This window comes from Miniopterus natalensis, chromosome 16 (assembly GCF_054644295.1).
Source record: "Miniopterus natalensis isolate mMinNat1 chromosome 16, mMinNat1.hap1, whole genome shotgun sequence".
Taxonomy (NCBI): domain Eukaryota; kingdom Metazoa; phylum Chordata; class Mammalia; order Chiroptera; family Miniopteridae; genus Miniopterus; species Miniopterus natalensis.
In genome coordinates, this window is record NC_142096.1 from 43995186 (window position 1) to 44015779 (window position 20594).

The window sequence follows — 20594 nt, forward strand, 5'->3', positions numbered from 1 at the left end:
TGTGTCTAGTGAGGACCAGGCCCGCACAACCTCTGACACCACTGTGTGAACGGGACCCGAGAGTGAAGGATGTGTCTGGCTTCTTCCCCTCCATTCCCTGGCTGTGGATTTTACACCTTTAGTGCATTCATTTCCCCTCTGGGAAGGTCCTAGTGCATGCGCCTGCCCCTCTGTCCATCCTGCTGGTGTGGGCGAGTGGCAGGGTCCTTTTAAAGTTTTTGGCCTACAGTTATATATTTTTTTCCTTCAGAATTTTATTTTCTAATACTGAGAATAAATTGCATTCAGTAACATGCACAAATATCAAGTATAATTTGGTGACATTTATACATTATTCACCCATGTGACCATTACTCAAAAATGTGGAACGTTTCAAAAGACCCAAGAATATCCTTGTGCTCATTTTCAGACAACAGCCACCCCCTACCCTAAGCATTAGCCACTTTTCTGGCTTCTATCACAATAAATTAATTCTGCCTGCATATAAACTAATTCATTCAGTTAGGTAATCTTTTACATCTGTCGTCTTTCACTGAGCATCATATTTTTTTAAATACCTTTATTGATTTCTGAGAGAGAAAGAGAGAGGGAGAGAGAGAGATAGAAACATCAATGATGATAGAGTCGTTGATCGGCTGTCTCCTGCACGCCCCCAACTGGGGATCGAGCCCACAACCTGGGCATGTGCCCTGACCAGGAATTGAACTGCGATCTTCTGGATCCTAGGTCGATGCTCAACTGCTGAGCCACACCAGCCAAACAATATCTTTGAGACTCATACGTGTTGTGTCTGTACCTCTTCCTCCTTTTTTAATTGCTGAATTGTATCCCATTATATTTTGTGAATAAAAATGTATTCTGTTAATGGACATTTGGGTTGTTTCCATTTTTTGGCAATTATGAAGAAATCTGCTATGAACATTCTTTTTTTTACTTAAAATGACTTGAAGTGTGTGTGTTTTTAAATTCCCATCCCCCCACCCTCTCCCCTTTGGAAACCATCAGCTTTTTCTCTGTATCTATGTTCTGTTTCTGTTTTGTTTTGTTCATTTATTTTGTTCTTTAGATTCCACATATAAGTGAAAGCATATGGTATTTGTCTTTCTCTGCCTGACTCATTTCACTTAGAATAGTACTCTAGGTCCATCCATATTTGTCAAGTGACAAGATTTCATTCTTTTTTTTATGGCCAAATAATATTATATATATGTACCAGGGCTTCTTTATCTACTCATCTATGGATGGGAACTTAGGTTACTTCCATATCTTGACTATTGTAAATAATGCTGCATTGGACATGTGTCATTCTGAATGAGTGTGTCTGCCCATCTTGGTTGTGGAAGCTCATTCCCTTGTGGATCCACAGGAAGGCTCGTGTGAACACAGTCCCTATTTCTTCTGCTCATTGAGAATAGTTCCTTGGAGCCTTTGTACTTGGTCAGTTTTGCTGGTTATAAAATTCTTGGTTTGCATTTCCTTGACTGTCCTGCTGCCCTAAACTGCCAACCTTCTAGCTTTTTAATAGTATAAAATGTTATTGGGGGGAAAAGTCACTTGTCCCCTGGAGAGAAGTGGTGGGCTTTGCTTGTGTGCTCCCCTCTCCACTCACATGATAGCCACGCTGAGGCCAGACCTGGGTGACAGGGCCTTGGGCCTCAATGGGGAGGCTGAGCCACCTGCTTGTTTCTTGCAGCTGCTCAGATGGAGGTTAAGAAGCCCTTTATCCTGTCCTCCATGAGGCTTCCTCTTCTGGACACCAACAGCAAGGCAAGTCACGGGCCAGCCGAGGTGTACCACCAGCTGGCCAGGGAATGTGGCCAGGCTGGTATCTGCTACCACCCTTGACTTGGAGGCCAGCCCCCTGTCGGCCCTCAGCATCACAGGGGGCACAGCAGTTGTGTTTCTGGGAGTCCCCACATCTTTCTCCTGACACAGTTCCCCCAGGTGTGAAGTTAGGCTCAGGTCCCAACGCCACCCTCAGGATCAAGAAATCTCTAGGAGTCCAGAACTCATGAGAGCTGTCACACTCAGTTATGGTTCATTCCAATGAAAAGACAGAGGGCACTCAGCTGTGAATGAGGCATGTGGGGTAGGCCCAGGAGGGTATGATGCCAAACTCCAGTTGTCCTCCCTGTGGAGTTGTGGGCAGTGATGTGACAGCACACAGAGGCTGTCATGCTGGGAACCCCCACCTGTGTTCAAGGTCTTTAACGGGGCCTTCATCACATAGATCTCAGTCACCAGCCCCTTGGAGGCTGAGCTAAAACGGCATGGTCCTCAGCTCCGGGAAGGGCATACTGATTTTAGCTATTGTGACGTGGCCATACCCTCAGGTGGAGCCACTGAGGGGGGCTGGATGGTAGGCTCAGGACTCCCAGGGGAGTTTGGGTGACAGTTGCCGATTGAGGGACCTCCCCATGAAGGGTGAGACAGAGCAGGGGAGGGGGCAGGAGGAGCACAGCCCCTGGATGTGAGACATCTGTGAGGTGCAGTGAGGAAGATGCAGGTGCTTGTGCGTGTGCAGGTGTGGTTAAGGCAGCTGCAGGCAGAGGAAAGGGCGAAATTCATGTGTCCAGAATGAACTGTCCAGGCCTGTCCCTCCATGCAGGTGAAGCGGGCGGTGGTGCAGGTGATCAGCGCCATGGCCCACCACGGCTACCTGGAGCAGCCTGGGGGTGAGGCAATGCTGGAGTATATTGTACAGCAGTGCGCACTGCCCCCCGACATCCAGGTAAGGTGTCTCCCACCACCCACTGGGGCTAGGACCTGTCAACTCTTCTGGGGAGCATGGGCACCAGAAAGTGTGCAGCCCCAAGTGGGGGGCAGGTGGGGCAGGCGCAGCCTCAGGCTGGTGCCCAGCAGCTCTCTCTAGTGTCAGTAGGGGCCTCTGCACCCCAGTGGTCACTTCCTCAGTGACTGGAGGGGCAGACAGGCACAGGGCTCTCTTTAGGGATTTTCTATTTAAAAAGTTACTAAGAAAATCCCACTTTCTAGAGGGAGAGCAAGGTAGACCCTGGTGAAATAAACAAGCACTATGGGGTGGTCACAACATCCCTGCCACTAGCCTGTGGTGAGCATGGGGCCTCAGTTGCCCTCTTGCTGTAGGCCTGGTCTCTTCAGGTCCACAGAGCAGGTCCACAGAGCTCAGGACCCAGGCATGCATGACAGGGGACCCATGTGCCCCCAAACAGGACATTGGCTTTGATGCTGAAACACGAGTTCAGCCAGAGTGAGGGGGGCTGTGAGTCTGTTCCAAATATCGGCAGGAACCTCTTAAGCAAACCCAGCTGCCTGCTTCTCTCCTCAGCCTTGGGAGGGTGGGTTCCTTGTCAGAGTTGTTAGGCACAACTGGGGAGGATCCAGACTCCCATGGTGGGATATGCTTTTAATTCCTTTTGATAGGGAAGGCTCTGCAATGAATTCTATGATTCCTTGTCAACGTTTTGAATCTGAGGAAATGAGACTTAAATGACTTTGGAGGCAGCAGCTACTTGCTTGGCACACTGCTTGCTGGTGGATCAGGTGGAGATGTGGGTGTTCACTGTGTAGTCTTTCTACATTTGCCCGTGTTTCAAAATGTCCATGCTAAAATGTTTAAAAACAAACCAAAGGACTTGGCTTTGAGACGAGTTGCCTTGGACAGTGGGTCTGACTGCCAAGAGAGATGAGCGGTGGTAGAAGAGGCCCTGCCATGTGCCTGTGCGGGCACGGCCCGTCACTGGGTTGGCGTAGAGGCCAGTGAGCCCCTGAAGGATTCAGGAAGTTAGGTACAAGGGCACTTACTGTTCTGTCTACTTTTCCCCCTCAACTCTCTTCTAAAGTCAGAGTTATGTCCCAGTAGGGCATGGCTCAGTGGTTGAGCATCGACCGAGGATCCAGGGGATTGAGGTTTGATTCCCAGTCAGGGCATATGCCCATGTTCCAGGCTCGATCCCCAGTTGGGGGCATGCAGGAGGCCGCTGATTAATGACGACTCTCTCATCACTGATGTCTCTATCTCTCCCTCTCCCTTCCTCTCTCTCAAATCTATATATATATATATATATATATATATATATATATATATAAATAATTAAAAAGTAAAGTCAGGGTTATGAAGTGTAGTCTGCATACAGCAAAATGCACCCTTAAAAAAAATTTTTTTTTAATCATAACCGAGGACATGCTTTTTTTTATTTGAGAGAGAGGAAGGGAGAGGGAGAGAGAGAAATATCAATGGGAGAGTGAAACATTGATTGGTTGCCTCCCATATGGATTGAACCCTCAACCCATGTGTTTTCTGATTGGGAACTGAACCCATGACCTTTCAGTGCATGGGATGGTGCTCCAGCTGAGCCACACAGGCCAGGGCAAAATGTTCCCTTTTAAGTGAGCCATTAAGTTCACAGCCCCGCAGCCGCTACCACATCACATCAGGACACAACATTCCAGCACCCCAGATTCCCTTTGCCTCCATGTGGTCAGCCCTCCTCCACCCCAAGGCCCTGGCCACTGTCATCTATCTTCCATTCCTGAGGGGTATCTTTTCCAGAACATCACCTAAATGGAATCGTGTGGTTCAGAGCCCTTTGAGTCTGCGTTCTTTCTGGTGTGCCCTGTGTTTGAGGTCCTCTGTGTTGTTGCACGGACCAGTTATTTGTTCATTTTTATTGCTGGGTCATATTTCGTCGTGTGCTTGCTTGTCCACTCGCCAGTGGAAGGACGTTCAAATCACTTTCAGGTCTGGAATTTATGGTACAGTTTCTACAAGAGTGCTGTGGGTACACCTTGGGCAAATACGTGGTGTGATGCTGCTGGACTAATGGACAGAGTATGTTTAACTTCACAGGGAACTTCCAGACCATCTTCCAGAATGGCTGCACTGTTTTGCCCACAGCAACCCACAGGAACACAGTGCCTGTTGTTCCATGTCCTTGTCAGCACTTGGGGCTCTTGGTCACTGTCGTGTTGTTTGTTTTTTAAGCCTTTCTAGCAGGTGGGCATCTCACTGTGGGTCTACTTTGCATTTCCCTGATGACTGTTGATGTTGACTCCTCATGCTCTCACTTGCCATCCACCTGTCTGTTCACAGCCTGCGTGTTTGAACTGGGTTGTGTGTTTTCTTGTTCTTGACTAGTGAGTGTTCTCTTCATATTCTGGGTACAAGGTCTCGGTCAGATTTGTGGTTTGCAAATATGTTCTGACAACTCTGTTGCATGTGTGTCTTTATATTCTTAATGGTGTCTTTCAAAGAGCGGAAGTTTTAGTATTTTAAAAGTTTAGCTAATCGGTTTTTTAATTTATAGATTATATTTTCAGTGTCCTAGCTAGTAAATCCTCGCTTAACCCAATAGTTTTCTCCTGTCGTCTTCAAGAAGTTTTAAGTTTTACATGTAGGCCCGGCATCCATTTTGAGTTAATTTTTGTTTGACCAAGCTGAGGTCCATTGTTCCTGCTCCACATGTACAAAACACTCTTTTGTCCATACTGCCAACTTGCCTGTGCCTGTTTGTGAAACATTAAGTGATGTTGTGGGCTCTGTATGTTCCACTAGCATGTGTCCTTCTGTGGGTCCCATACTCATGTGTATAGCTTTATGGTACATTTGAGGTCAGGTAGCGAGTCCTCCTGCTGCAGTCTTCTTTTCTAATTGTCTTGGCCATTAGAGTTATAGTACCTTTGCTTTTCCATAAAATTTTAGAATCATCTCTTTGATTTCTACACAAATAAACCTGTTGGAATCATGATTAGAATTGTGTTGAATCTGTAGACAATTTGGGAAGAATTGATATCTTTATAATATTGTGTCTCCAAATCCATAAAAATGGTACATCTCTACATTTATTTATGTCTTCTTTGATTTCTTTCATTGGGATTTGGTAATTTTTAGCATATAGGTTCTGTGCACATTTTGTTAGATTTGTAACTATTTTATTTTTAGTGGTATTGTGGTTTTTTGGGGGGGTTTTTTGTTTGTTTTTTTAAAAATATATCTTTATTAACTTCAGAGAGAGGAGGAGAGAGAGAGATAGAAACATCAGTGAGGAGAGTCATTGATCAGCTGCAGTCCACAACCCAGGCATGTGCCCTGACCAGGGATCGAACCCTGATCGCCTAGATCCTAGGTCGATGCTCAGCCGCTGAGCCAGGCCTGGCTGGGCCTTTTCGTGGTATTGTAATAGTATAGTTTTGTTCATTTCAGTCTCCAGTTCATTACTAGTGAATAGAAACACAGTAGATTTTTTGCGTATTGACATTGTATCCTGTGGCCTTGCTTTTTATAGATTCTTTGGGATCTTCTCCGTAGAACATCATGTCTTCTCATAGAGAGTCCTGCTCTTCCTTTCCAATCTGATGCTTTTTACTTTTTTTCTTGCCTCATTGCATTGCCCAGAGCCTCCTGTACAGTGCTGACTATGACTGGTGAGATTAGACGCCCTTGCTTTATCCCCATTCTAAGGGGAACACATTTCATGTTTTACTATTAAACTTGAGCTCTTTCCAGATATTGGCTATTGTGAATTGCGATGCTATGAACATAGGGGTGCGTAAGTTCTTTGTGATTAGTGTTTCAGGATTCTTAGGATATATTCCTAGGAGTGGGATCACTGGGTCAAATGGCTGTTGCATATTTAACTTTTTGAGGAGCCTCCATACTGTTTTCCATAGTGGCTGCACCAGTCTGCATTCCCACCAGCAGTGCACCAGGGTTTCCCTTTCTCCACACCCTCGCCAATACTTGTTGTGTGTTGATTTGTTGATGGAGCCATTCTGACAGGTGTGAGGTGATACCTCATTGTGGTTTTAATTTGCACCTCTCTGATGATTAGCGACGTTGAGCATTTTCTCATATGTCTCTTGGCCATCCGTATGTCCTCTTTGGAGAAGTGTCTATTCAAGTCCTTTGCCCATTTCTTAATTGGGTTGTTTGTCTTCCTTTTGTTAAGTTTTATGAGTTCCTTATATATTTTGGATATTAACCCTTTATCAGATGTGTCCTTGGCAAATATGTTCTCCCATACAGTGGGCTCCCTTTTCGTTTTATTGATGGTTTCTTTTGCTGTGCAGGAGCTTTTTATTTTGATGCCGTCCCATTTGTTTATTTTCTCCTTAGTTTCTCTTGCCCTAGGAGATGGATCAGCAAACATATTGCTACAAGAGATGTCTGAGATTTTGTTGCCTGTGTTTTCTTCTAGGATTTTTATGGTTTCACATCTTACATTTAAGTCTTTCATCCATTTTGAGTTTATTTTTGTGTATGGTGTAAGTTGGTGATCTAGTTTCATTTTTTTGCATGTACCTGTCCAATTTTCCCAGCACCATTTATTGAAGAGACTGTCTTTACTCCATTGTATGCTCTTGCCTCCTTTGCCAAATATTAATTGAGAGTAATGGCTTGTATCAATTTCTGGGTTCTCTGTTCTATTTCACTGATTTTTGTCTGTCCTTGTGCCAGTACCAGGCTGTTTTGATTACAGTTGCTTTGTAGTATAACTTGATATCTGGTGTTGTGATCCCAACAACTTTGTTCTAATTTCTCAAGATTGCTGAAGCTATTCTGGGTCTTCTTTGTTTCCATATAAATTTTTGAAGTGTTTGTTCTAGATCTGTGAAATATGCTGTTGCTATTTTAATAGGGATTGCATTAAACCTATAGATTGCTTTGGGTAGTATGAACATTTTAATGATGTTAATTCTTCCACTCCATGAACATGGCATATTCTTCCACTTGTTTATATCTTCCTCTATCTCTTTTTTCAGTGTCCTGTAGTTTTCAGTGTCCAGAGTACAGGTCCTTTACCTCCTTGGTTAAGTTTATTTCTAAGTATCTTTAATTTTTTTGTTGCAATGGTAAATGGGATTTTTTTTTTTTTTAGCTTTCTGAGATCATTGTTGGTGTATAAAAATGCCATCCATTTCTGGGTGTTTATTTTGTTTTTTATGTCTTTATTGATTTCAGAGAGAGGAAGGGAGAGGGAGAGACAGTGATAGAAACATCAATGATGAGAGAGTCATTGATCGGCTGCCTCTTGCACACCCCCCACTAGGGATAGAGCCCACAACCTGGGCATGTGCCCTGACCTGGAATTGAACCGCGATCTTCTGGATCCTAGGTTGATGCTCAACCACTGAGCCACGCTGGCCAGGCTCTGGGTGTTAATTTTGTATCCTGCTACCTTGCCGAATTCATTTATTAAATCTAGTAGTTTTTGGATAGAGTCTTTAGGATTTTCTATGTGCCATATCATGTCATCTGCAAATAATTTGGATGTCTTTTATGTTTTCTTCTTGTCTGATCACTTTGGCTAGGACTTCCAGTACTATGATGAATAATAGTGCTGAAAGTGGACACCCCTGTCTTGTTCCTGTTCTTAGGAGAAATGATTTTAGTTTTTGCCCATTGAGTATGATGTTGGCTATAGGTTTGTCATATGTGGTCTATGTTATGTTGAGGTAAGTTCCCTCTATTCCCACTTCGCTGAGAGTTTTTATCAAAAATGGATGCTGGATTTTGTCTAATGCTTTTTCTGTGTCTGTTGATACGATCATGTGATTTTTGTATTTCAGTTTGTTTATGTGATGTATCACATTTATTGTTTTGCGAATATTATACCAGCCTTGCATCCCTGGAATAAATCCCACTTGGTCATGGTGTATGACCTTTTTAATATATTGCTGGATCCTATTTGCTAATATTTTGTTGAGGATTTTAGAATCTATGTTCATCAGGGATTTTGGCCTGTAATTCTCTTTCTTTCTAGTGTCTTTATCTGGTCTTAGAATTAAGCTAATGCTGGCCTTGTAAGAAGAGCTTGGAAGTGTTCCTCCCTCTTGGATTTTCTGGAAAAATTTGAGGAGGGTAGGTGTTAGTTCTTCTTTGAATGTTTGGTAAAACTCCCCTGTGAAGCTGGGAGGTTTTCTATTCCTGCTTCAGCTTCATCAGCAGTTATTGGCCTATTCAGGTTTTCTGACTCTTCCTTGATTCAGCTTTGGAAGGTTGTATGTTTCTAGGAATTTGTCCATTTCATCCAGGTTATCCAGCTTGGTGGCATATAGTTGCTCATAGTATTTTCTTATGATCCTTTGTATTTCCGCGGGGTCAATTGTTACTTCCCCTCTTTCGTTTCTGATTTTGTTTACTTGGGTCCTCTCTCTTTGTTTCTTGATGAGTCTGGCTAAGGTTCATCAATCTTCTTTATCTTTTCAAAGAACCAGCTCTTGGTTTCATGGATCTGTTGTATTGTTTTTTAGTCTCTAGGTTATTTATTTCCACTCTGACTTTTATTATTTCCTTCCTTCTACTTCCTCTGGGCTTTTCTTGCCCTTCTCTTTCTAAATCTTTAAATTATAGGATTAGATGGTTTATTAGAAGTTTTTCTTGCTTTTTGAGGGAGGCCTGCAGTGCTATGAACTTCCCTCTCAGGACTTCTCTCACTGTGTCCTATAGATTTTGGGTTGTTTTCTGTTCATTTTCATTTGTTCCCAGGAAGGTTTTTATTTCTTCCTTGATCTCATTGGTAACCCATTCATTGTTTAATAACATGCTATTTAGCCTCCATGTGTTTGAATGGTTTTTAGTGTTTTTATTGTAATTGATTTCTAATTTCTTGTCATTGTGGTCCGAGAAGATGCTTGATATGATTTATGTCTTCTTGAACTTGTTTTGTGACCTAACATGTGGTCTATCTTTGGGAATATCTATTTTTTAGAAGAATGTATGTTGTACAGCTTTGGGATGAAATGTTCTGTAAACGTCAAATCCATCTGATCTCTTGTGTCATTTAGGGTCACTGTTTCATTGTTGATTCTTTGTCTAGAAGATCTATCCAATGATGTCAGTGGGGTGTTAAAGTCCCCAACTATGACTGTATTGCTCTCAATCTCTCCCTTAAAGTCCTCCAGAAGTTTTTTTAAAATAAACTTAGGTGCTCCTATATTGGGTGCATATATGCTTATTAGGGTTATATCCTCCTGTAGGTTCGATCCCTTTAGTATTGTGTAGTGACCTTTCTTGTCTCTCCTTGTGGTCTTCATTTTGAAGTCTGCTTTTTCAGATATGAGTATTGCTACCCCAGCTTTTTTAAAATTTCCATTTGCATGAAAAAAATTTTCCATCCCTTCACTCTCATCCTGTGTGAGTCTTTTGTTCTGAGGTGGGTCTCTTGTAGACAGCATATATTTGGGTCATGTTTTCTTATCCATTCAGCTACCCCATGTCCTTTGATTGGAGCATTTAATCCATTTCCATTTAAGGTTATTATTGATAGGTGCTTATTTATTGCTATTTTATTTCTTTATGCCTATGTTTCTCTCTCTATTTCTACTTTCTTATTATAGAAGTCCCTTTAACATTTCCTGCAATGCTGGTTTGATGGTGATAAACTCCTTTAGCCTTTTTTTGTCTGGGAAGCTCTTTATTTCACCATCTATGTTGAATGATAGCCTTGCTGGATAGAGTAGTCTTGGTTTCAGATCCTTGTTTTGCATTGCCTTGAATACTTCATACCATTCCCTTCTGGCCTGTAGAGTTTCTGATGTGAAGTCAGCTGACAGCCGTATGAGAGTTCCTTTGTAGGTAACAGATTGCTTTTCTCTACCTGCCTTTAATATTCTTTCTTTGTCTTGAATTTTTGGCATTTTATTTATGATATGTCTGGGCATGGGCCTCTTTAGGTTCTTGCTTGACACTCTTTGTGCCTCCTGAACTTGTGTGACTTTTTCCTTGATCAGGTTAGGAAAGTTTTCTGCCATTATTTCTTCAAACAAATTCTCTATCCCTTGCCTATTCTCTTGCCCTTCTGGTACTCCCATTAATGTGAACATTGTTATATTTCATGTTGTTCCACAGCTCCCTTAGACTGTCCTCCTGTTTTATCATTGTTTTTTTTCTTTTGGAATCTCTGATTGAGTGATTTTTTTCTCTACCCTGTCTTCTAATTCCCTGATCCATTCCTCAGCTTCCACTAATCTTCTGTTTAATCCTTCTAATGTTTCTTTTATTTCTTCTATGTCATTCTTAATTTCCTTCATAGTTTCCATACCTTTATTCATGTTGCGCATGCTTACAGTCAGTATTCTGAACTCTATATCTGATAGGTTGCTTATCTCCATTTCATTTAGCTCTACTTCTGGAGACTTCTCTTGTTCTTTCATTTGGGGCTTGTTTTCTTTTGTCTCCCCATTTTGGCTTCCTATTTGGGTTTGTTTCTATGGATTAGGTAGATATGCCAGGAATCTCAGTCTTTTTGGATGGTCTCTGGATACAGGCCAATGTCAGACAGTGTTTGTGACTGGCCTTGACTTCCCTGTTTGGAGCTATCAGCAACCCACAGCTTGTGGTCCCCTCTGCTGGTGCTGGGTGCATTCAGACATTACCAAGATGCGCACTACAGCCTACTTTTCCAAGGCCCTGGTCCAGAAGCAGGTTAGGCAAAGACTCTATTTTTATTTTTAAAAAATGTTTTTATTGATTTTTCAGAGAGAGGAAGGGAGAGGGAGAGAGAGATAGAAACATCAGTGATGAGAGAGAATCATCAATTGGCTGTCTCCTGCATACCCTCTACTAAGGATTCAGCCTGCAACTCAGGCATGGGCCCTGACCAGGAATCAAACCCTGATCTCCTGGTTCATAGTTCATGCTTGATCACTGAGCTACACCAGCCAGACTATTTGGTATACTTTTAGAGTGAGCTTTAAAAGTTGTTATTCAAGGCCTAAGTATCTGTAGTTTTTCTAATTGGCTTTGATTTCTAAGTGAGAAGTGTTAATAATCTCCACAGTCAGTGCAGTTTCTCTGTGAAGTGCTGGTATTTCAAATAATGAGCAGGAGGCCAGGCAAATCCTTTAGAAAACTGGTCATTTTCTTGCTTGCAACCTTTCCAGGAACGCCGCTTACTGTCTCCAGGTTCTAGTCTGTTCTTGGTGAAAGTGGGAGTCTTCTCAGGTAGTTTTGTCTGCAGGAAGGCCCTCGCATTTCTGCAGGTGTCAGCATTGCCGGAGTCAGGGATGAAGTTACTTGTCAGGCAGTCAGTGGCTTACAGGAAATTCTAAGAGTTTCCTTTACTTTGGAGACTAGACCTAAGCCAGGTGAGCCTGCTTTCTTGGGCGATTTTAGCACAGACTGTATTTCCTGTCCGTGGTAGATGACATGGGTGTCGCTTCAGTGGTGGCTGGGCAGGGTCTTTCCAGTCCCCATACAGGCTGTGTTCTCAGGGCCCAAAGCCCACGACCTTGGGTAGCCTTGGAGAACGGCGCATGCCCTGTGGTGCTCCATGTGCTCCTTCCCCCGCCCCCAGCCTCAGAAGCCCGGCAATGGGGAGGAGCCCCCGGCCGACAGCGTGCGTGACATTAGCATTAGTACCCTCTACTTGGTCAGCACCACTGTGGACAGAATGAACAATGTGAGTGTGCGGCCGCTGCCCTGCCCTGCCCCTGCCCCTGCCCCTGCCCCTGCCCCTGCCCCTGCCCCTGCCTTGTGAGTGACCACACCCTTCCTGGCCCCTCAGCCGAGTGCCTACTAAACTGGGCAAACCTTCTAGAACACTGCAGTGCCAGTGGGGTGGGGTGGGTGAGATCCTCTCCGAGGCTGTCACCCTTGCAGCCGCACTACTGAGACAGACCATGGCACTGCCCCCAGGTCCTCTGGCCATACCTGCTCGAGTTCCTCACCCCTGTGCGCTTCACCGGGGCTCTGACCCCGCTCTGCAGGAGCCTGGTGCACTTGGCCCAGAAGAGGCAGGAGGCGGGAGCTGATGCCCTCCTCATCCAGTATGATGGCAGCGGTGAGTCCCCAGACCCTGACTCAGCCCGGATCCTACCCCCAACCCCTGACCACGCCGTGTGGCCACCCTTCCAGGCCCTTTCCCTTATTAGCCCCGTCCCTGCACCCCATCCTGCCCCACACCAGGTGGTGGCTCCTGAGAATCTTGTCTTGTTTGCAGTGACCCTGCCATCTCCTTATGCCATAGCCACGAGGCTTCTGGTAAGTGGTGCGGCACCCTGCGAAGGACGTCAGGAAAGGAGTGGGCTCTCTCCTCTGTCCCTGGGTCCCGTGTCCTCCCCCTATCACAATGCTGGAAAGGACACTGCCTCTCAGTGGGGCCCAGTTAGGCACTCCCATTTGGATATTGGCTAGCTTGTTGTCTTGGAGGGCTCTTTGCCTCCACCCCAGCACCTCGTGGGTGGTCTTGTGGTCCAGCATGAGCGCGAGCTCCCATCTGTGCCTCCGCAGACCGTGTCTTCACGCCCCTACCTGGGGGATGGCCGAGGGGCAGCCTCACTGTGCCTCCTGAACGTCCTGCATCGGGATATCCACCCTTTGCTGGGTCAGCGGTGGGCAACAACCATCCCCCTCCTGCTGGAGTACCTGGACGGTGAGGCCCCAGGAGGTGGGCAGGCACCACCCCATTGTACCTGTCAGGACAGCACCAGGGTTTTGTAAGTGGGAAGAAGTGGCCTCCACTGTGGTTCAGGAAGGGTCTAGACAACAGGTCAAAGGTGCTCTTGCTGGTGCCACTTGGGAGCACCTGGGGTGTGGGCCCACTCTGGGTTTCCTTTGTGCCCTGAAAGATGGGATGGGACCTGGGCCAGGAGGGGGCTGCTGAGTGGGGCTGGACTGGGTACTCTGCACACTCCACTGTTGTCGGTTGTGATAGGCCTGCCAGGCTGACTGGTGACTGTCATTTCAGAACATACTGAGGAAACCTTGTCCCAGAAGGAATGGGAGGAAAAGCTGCTGATGGTGAGAGAAGGGAGAAGAGACTGAGGAGTAGCCTGGCCTGGGTGGGGAGAGCTTCGGGGGCTCTACCTTTCTAGCCTGACCTAGTGGCACGGCTGGGGGAGGGACAGGTGGGTGTCTCTGGAGTGAGGACTGTCTGCCCTCACAGATTGCCCACCCTGCTGTGACAGCCAGATTACAGGGGCTTTGAGCTGCCCTGATCATGGCAACCTCTGTTGTGTCCATTGCCTAGCCCAGAGCTGTCTGCATCCCTAACCCATTGCATACCTGCCTGGACTCAAAGGTCACCCACCATTCAGAGCCATGGCACAGAACCACCCTGAGGTCACTGTTTGACAGCCCTGGGCCTTGACCCGTGGAGGCTGAGTTCCCAGCCCTCACTGCTGCTCCTGTCCGCAGTTCCTTCGAGACAGCCTTCCTGTTGTGTCTGACAACACATGGATCTGCCAGCTGAGTCTAGAGATGTGCAAGCAGCTACCCTGCTACAACGAGACACCCCAGGAGAAGGTCCCAGGAGCCCCAGAAGAAAGTGGGGGGATAGCTTGCTGAGGTTTTCTGGGCATGGTCCTTAGGCCCAAATTCCTGTGCTTTGATTCTCTGTCACTTGCTGCTTGAGCCTATCTCTGGTGGCCCTTGTGACTCTGGCAGAGCCAGGAAAAGAAGGCCTGTGAGCCACCTCATAGTGGCTAGTGCCTGGGAGATTCCCTCTCATGTAGTAGCCAGTACCATGGGTTCCTGACAGTCCCTCCCACATCGGGCTGGCAGTGCTGGGCCTCCCTCCACTGGGCATCAGCACAGCATGCTCCCTGGCTTTGCTGCAGAACTTCCTGTATAAATGCGTGGGGACCACCCTGGGTGCTGCTTCCAGTAAGGACGTGGTGAGGAAACTTCTGCAGGAGCTGCTGGAAACGGCCAGATACCAGGAGGAGGCTGAGCGTGAGGTGCCAGCACCTGCCCCCACCCCCCATGTTCAGGAATCCCTAGACCCACAGCTGGCTTATAGTGCTCAGTGTCTTCAGGCACTGAGCCAGCATGAGTGTGTGTGCATACGTGTGTGCTGTGCACAGGTGCAGCAATGTGGTGTGTGCACGTGTGTGCACTGTGCATTCATAATGCATGATCCTTCTGTATCTGCCCCCACACCTGCCGCTGTGCCTGTCCCCTCCCCAGCGTGAGTGCCCCGTGTGCTTCCCCAGGGCCTGGCCTGTTGCTTTGGGATCTGTGCCATCTCCCACATGGATGACACCCTGGCCCAACTGGAAGACTTTGTGAGGTCAGATGTGTTCAGAAAATCCATCGGCATTTTCAACATTTTTAAGGTATAGCAGTCAGGCTGGGGAGGAGGTCTAGTGGGACTGGCCTGGGTTCTGAGATCCTGGGGGTGGGTGGGCATCCTGGGCTCAGGGTGCCCTGCAGGCTGGGGATGGGGTGGGGAGCTGCATCCAGTCTCTGCTTCCTTGTGGGCCAGGCTACTGAGTGTGGGCTCCCTCCCAGCTGGTGACAAGGGGCATGCAGCCCTCCTCCCCCAGTCTGGGCAGCAGGGATGGGAGCTGCCTCCTCTGCTCTCCCATCTACTGGCTGTTTGTCATCTGCCCCCTGGTGGCCGGTGGAGGCTGCATTCTTGCCAAAGTCCATTTCAGGAGAGCTGTGTGCCCTTGTCCCTCCCTGCTTTGTCTCCCAGTGCCTGTCCCAGTCACAGAATCTCAGGGTTGGAATGGGTGTGCAGGACCGGCGCACACTTTTGTGTATGCAGGTGTGAGCAGGCCCTGAATACGGAGGGACCCTGGCTCGGCTCCGCAGATCTTCCTCCTGCTTGACACTCCCTCCTTAGTCTTCTACTTAGACCTTTGGTCTCTGTCCCTTGGTCCCCAAAGAGCCTAAGTGTGGCTTGTCCTGCTGTCCCCAATGGAGGGACTCTCCCTGGGATTGAGTGTCGTTGAGTTAAGCCTCTGATGTTGCTGGCAGCTCTGCCAGCTTCCAGAGGGACTTGGGGGTTGCATGGGGGGCCTCCTATGTGTGGGGGTGGGGTTAACTGTGTGATTGAGTCCTGCTACCCCCCACTCCCACCTCAGGATCGGAGTGATAACGACATAGAGAAAGTGAAGGGCACCCTGATTCTGTGCTATGGGCACGTGGCTGCACAGGCCCCCCGAGAGCTGGTGCTGGCCAGGGCAGAGCCCGACATCCTGCGGAACATGTTTCAGTGCTTCAGCACCAAGGTGGGCTCCTGGGCCAGCATGGGGGGAGGGCGCCAATGCCACCACCTCACGTTTTAATGCCTCTCACTTTTTGTTGTTCAGGTTCTGGGAATAAAGGTAGAGACCAAGGTACAGTGTATAGGAGATAAGCACGGGCTATGCTTTTCTCTCTCTGTTGGGCTGGGATGAGCTTCAGGGGCAGGAGCCAGGGGGGTGCTCTCTGGGCTCCCTGGTCCTTGTCCATGGGGACAGCCTCTCCCCTGTTCTGACCTGGGCTCCGGGTGGTGGGTGGGAAGAAGGGGGGCCTCCTGCCACTTGAGCCACAGCGGCAGGTTTGGTGGCAGGTTTGCAGAGAGCTGTGGGCTACAGTCCCTCCTGGCTCTGCGCCCTGATGCTCATAGGGCTGACCTCTCTGTGATTCCTGGGAAGGGGCTGAGTTCTAAAGCCAGTGACTGTGGCCTCTGGCCTCACTAACACATTTCCTCTCTGGAACCTCTGGCACTAACCTGGACCTAAACCTAACTCTGGCACTAAGCCCCTCTCTGCGACCATCAGCCCTCCCCTTGAGGACAGATCCTCTGGTCCTCTGGGGTTGGCCGGGGGAGGGGCTGTCCTGAGAGTTGTCTTCCCCCACCCACTCTGAGCCCATTCGAGTAGCAGGGACAAGGCACTATCCATGTCCCCCAGACAGCTGTCCTCACCGTCTTCCCCAAACCCCCAGAGGCCAAGTTGCAGGGACAGGCAGGAGGCAGCCCCACTCTGCTGGGGCTCTTCTTGGGTCTCCTTCCTTCTTCCACCTTGGGGGACCCTTCCAGCCACACCCCAGGGTGCAGGGGACACGGGGATAGAGTGCGCCATCTGCCTGCAGTTGTCCGCCCAAGGCCATGACCCAGGGACCCCAGGGGCAGTGCCAGGCAGAGAGCTGAGTGCCTCAAGGTTCCTTCACGGGAGGCCTCTTAGTCCTTGTGGCTTTGACGAACAGGGGGCATGTGGTCTGGCCTCTTGCTGTGGGCAGCCACCCATTCTGGGCTCAGCCCCATGGGCCAAGAGGCAGTGGCCGCCACCTTAGGGCAGAGCTGCGTTGGGGAGTGGTTATTGGCAGTCTCCTGCAGCCCGCTGTCCCTGCAGGACCCAGCCCTGCAGCTGTGCCTCGTCCAGAGCGTGTGCATGGTGTGCCAGGCTCTCTGCAGCAGCACAGAGGCCGGTGCCTTCCACTTCTCGCGGAAGGCAGAGCTGGTGGCCCAGATGATGGTGAGGATGGCAGGGCCTGGTGGGTCCTGGGGTGGCTGGAGGGCACTGACAGACGAGAGGAGGTGGGCCTGGGGAGGTCGGGGCACGTGCAGCGAGGGCCCCAGCACCTACTTGGCATCGAGCTTGACCAGAAGCCTTCACCTGAAGGGGAGGAGAGCTGGTGTTTTGGCCCAGGGCTGAGTCATGTGCTACCCCCCAGGACTTCATCAAGGCGGAGCCCCCAGACTCCCTGCGAACACCCATTCGGAAGAAGGCCATGCTCGCCTGCACCCACCTGGTGTATCCTTTCCTCCAGACACAGCTCCTGGGGTGAGGGCACTGGGGCAGTTAGACAGGCCCAGCCCTTAACTCGCAGCTCAGCTCCCTGGAGCCAGAGCTGGAACAACAGACACAGACGGACATGGTCCACGGCTGTCTGCACAGCATCATGGCCGTGCTGCCCGAGCCTGACAGGGAAGATGGCTCCCGGGAGGTATCTCCGCGTGCCCTCACCCCCTGCCCGTGTCCATGGGGGGCAGAGAAGAGCCTGCTGTGGGTGGTAGGGTCACCGGTGGGGCTGGCGCCTCTTTTCCTCCCTTCTAGTCCCTGTTCCTGGACACCATGCATGCCCTTGAGGATCTGCTTAGGAGCATCCTTCAGCGTAACATGACCCCCCAGGGCCTGCAGATCATGGTGGAGGTGTGCAGCGGGTGTGCACTGCCCAGGCCGGGGGTGGGGGGGCACCTGGCAGCCAGCCCACGTTTATGTCTCAGGGCCCTCCTTGCCCTGGGGCAACACAGGGGCTGTTTGGTGCTTTCTGCAATGCAAAGTCTGTAGGCAGGTATGCAGATTGGGGTGGGTCCTCACCCAAGTGGGGCCTGGAGCCTGTTCCAGTGTTTCCTTCATCTTGTGGTGCTGGAATGCAGAGACCCTGCAGGAGCCCCAGATGTTAGCTTCTGATTATCTGGGGCTATCAGGACAGCGGGATGGGCAGGTGGTCGTCATGCTATCTCCCTCCCTGGGAACACCTGGTACCTCTATAGGCCCAGCTTGCTCTGGGTCCACCTGGGGTGGCCATGTGTATGATCCAGGCCAGCAGGACAGAGACAGGGCAACGGTGTGCTGCAATGGTGGTGACCCACCCGATCTGGCCCGCTAGCCCCCGAAGCTTGGAAGGGTGGCCTGACAGGGACACTGACCTGCCCACGGTGTACAGGCTCCTGCCTCCTGGGCTGTTCCCAAGCTGGCACCTGTGTGAAGCCCCCCTCTTCCCTAGCACCTGAGTCCATGGATCAAGTCCCCTCGGGGCTATGAGCGGGCGAGGGCGCTTGGCCTGAGTGCCTGCCTGCTGCAGTTCTTCCTGGAGCATCTGCATGTCAGTGTGAGTAACAGGTGGTGACCGCACAGCTGCCCCCCCCCCCCTTCCTGGCCATCCCATTCCCAAATCCCATGCTTGGTGACTGATGTTTGCTGCCCTCACATCACAAAGTGCCCATCAGGCTTTCTTGCTGTCTTTGGTCCACCTTCTGGGCTCATCCCACATTCCAGAGAGTGTCCATGCTCCTTCTTAAGGCAGGGACAGAGGGCCAGTCAGGGCCAGGAGTGTCCTCAGGGCTGGCCACTCAGAGTTCAGTCTGACAGGCAACTTTATCATTTGGAGCTCATGCATCAGTCAGGACTGATTTGTGTTATGTTCCCCAAGGGAGGGAAAGTGTGCTGGGGAGCAGGCATGAGGAGGAAATGAGAGCATTGGAGGTGGAAGCAGCAGTTTGGGCAGAGACGGAGCCTGGCCACACAGAATGTTGTGGAAAAGGCAGACAGATACTAGGGGAGGTCAGAACTTGCCCCAAGAGCTACAGGGGTATGTGTTTTAATGTTCGGTAAGACTTCAGTGCCTACCCTATGCTCTTCCAGAATTCCACAGATGTCCTTACAAGGCCATTAACCCAGGTGGTTTGGGGTCCATGTGACACAGCCCTGACATTCTCATTGTGGTTGTGATGGGATCCATGGACTAAGGAGTTGAGCCAGCAGCGTCTGTGAGGATGGGCGTTTCCGGGCTTTCACAGGGGTGGTTGTGTTTGTCAGTGTAACTCTTTCTTCAACTGAACCTAATTACTACTTATCGCTGGTATGGGGGAAACTGGATTTTTGGATACTTAGTAACTGGCTGGTTTACAAGACTCCTTTGTTATTTCTAATGAGCTTTCTAATGAGTTTCCTTGTGCTTTTCAGATACACAGGCACATAGTTTACAGATGTTGGGGACTTGGGCTTTTCTCCTAATACTTTTACCTGAGTCCCTTCTTCATTTAGCACTTTGGGAACACAACCAGGGTCAGTCCCGCTTTGAGTAGTTTTGATGCTGAGCAGAGGCTTCACCTGCAGGGCCATGTTTACTTTTTCTCATGTTCAGCAGCACCCTGTTCGGTTTTTTTGTTGTTTGTTTGTTTTTGTTTTTTTAAAAATATATCTTTATTGACTTCAGAGAGAGGAAAGGTGGGGGAGAGAGTGAGATAGAAACATCAATGATGAGAGAGTCATTGATCGGCTGCAGCCCACAACCTGGGCATGTGCCCTGACCAGGAATCGAACCCCGATCGCCTGGATCCTAGGTCAATGCTCAACTGCTGAGCCACGCCTGGCTGGGCACCCTGTTTGTTTTAATGAGACTTTTATTTTTGAATGTATTGATTTGAGAGACAGAGACATGGATTTGTTGTTCCACTCATTTTTGCATCATTGATGGATTCTTTTTATATATATATATCTTTATTGATTTCAGAGAGGGGAAAGGAGAGGGAGAGAGAGACAGAAACATCAATGATGAGAGAGTCATTGATTGAGCCCGCATGTGCCCTGACTGGGAATCGAACCCCGATCACCTGGATCCCAGGTCGACGCTCAACCGCTGAGCCACGCCCGGCCGGGTGATGGATTCTTGTATGTACCCTGACCAGGGATGGAACCTGCAGCCTTGGCATATTGGGACGATTCTCTAACCAACTGATTTACCTGGCCAGGGCTTTAATGAGGACTTTTGTCAGGAGCACAGACTAGATGTTGTCAGATGTCTTTTTTTCATCTATCAGGATGGCTGTAGGCATTTTCCCTTGGTGTTTGACTATTTCTAAAAATGTACCCAAACTTTCATTCTTTATGTGGCCAGATCTTCCATGTGTCTCCCAATAGCTCTTGCCTTCTGTGCCCTCATGAACGGGCTTTTACCACTCAGATTTTCTCGTGGTCGGTCTTCACAGGACCCTGATCCAACTCGAGTTTGTCTTTGTGTCAAGTTTGTCTGACCTGGCTAAGACAAACAGCACCTTCTCCTCAGGGTCCTTTTCCCAACACTCTAGCCTCCTGTTAATCCCCACGCTGATTACCCCAGATCCAGGGTGGGAGCAGTGGGGGCAGGAAGGCTGAGGGGTGTGAGGTGGGGTGGTAAC

General features: G+C 48.9%; 1 protein-coding gene across 2 annotated transcripts in view; it reads left to right on the plus strand.

Annotated features, from left to right (window-relative positions):
* MROH1 (maestro heat like repeat family member 1) overlaps positions 1-20594 on the plus strand; it is a 67653-nt gene that overhangs the window by 31492 nt on the left and 15567 nt on the right. Inside the window, exons 16-28 of one of the 2 annotated variants that reach the window (XM_087825552.1) lie at positions 12921-12961; positions 13211-13352; positions 13668-13720; positions 14117-14224; positions 14539-14658; positions 14914-15036; positions 15790-15936; positions 16018-16044; positions 17044-17166; positions 17366-17445; positions 17527-17638; positions 17749-17844; positions 18422-18526. In XM_087825552.1, the coding sequence (XP_087681678.1) occupies positions 12921-12961; positions 13211-13352; positions 13668-13720; positions 14117-14224; positions 14539-14658; positions 14914-15036; positions 15790-15936; positions 16018-16044; positions 17044-17166; positions 17366-17445; positions 17527-17638; positions 17749-17844; positions 18422-18526 (1277 nt within the window). The remainder of the gene's footprint in view (positions 1-12920; positions 12962-13210; positions 13353-13667; positions 13721-14116; positions 14225-14538; positions 14659-14913; positions 15037-15789; positions 15937-16017; positions 16045-17043; positions 17167-17365; positions 17446-17526; positions 17639-17748; positions 17845-18421; positions 18527-20594) is intronic. The other variant, XM_087825553.1, reaches the window with a different exon arrangement.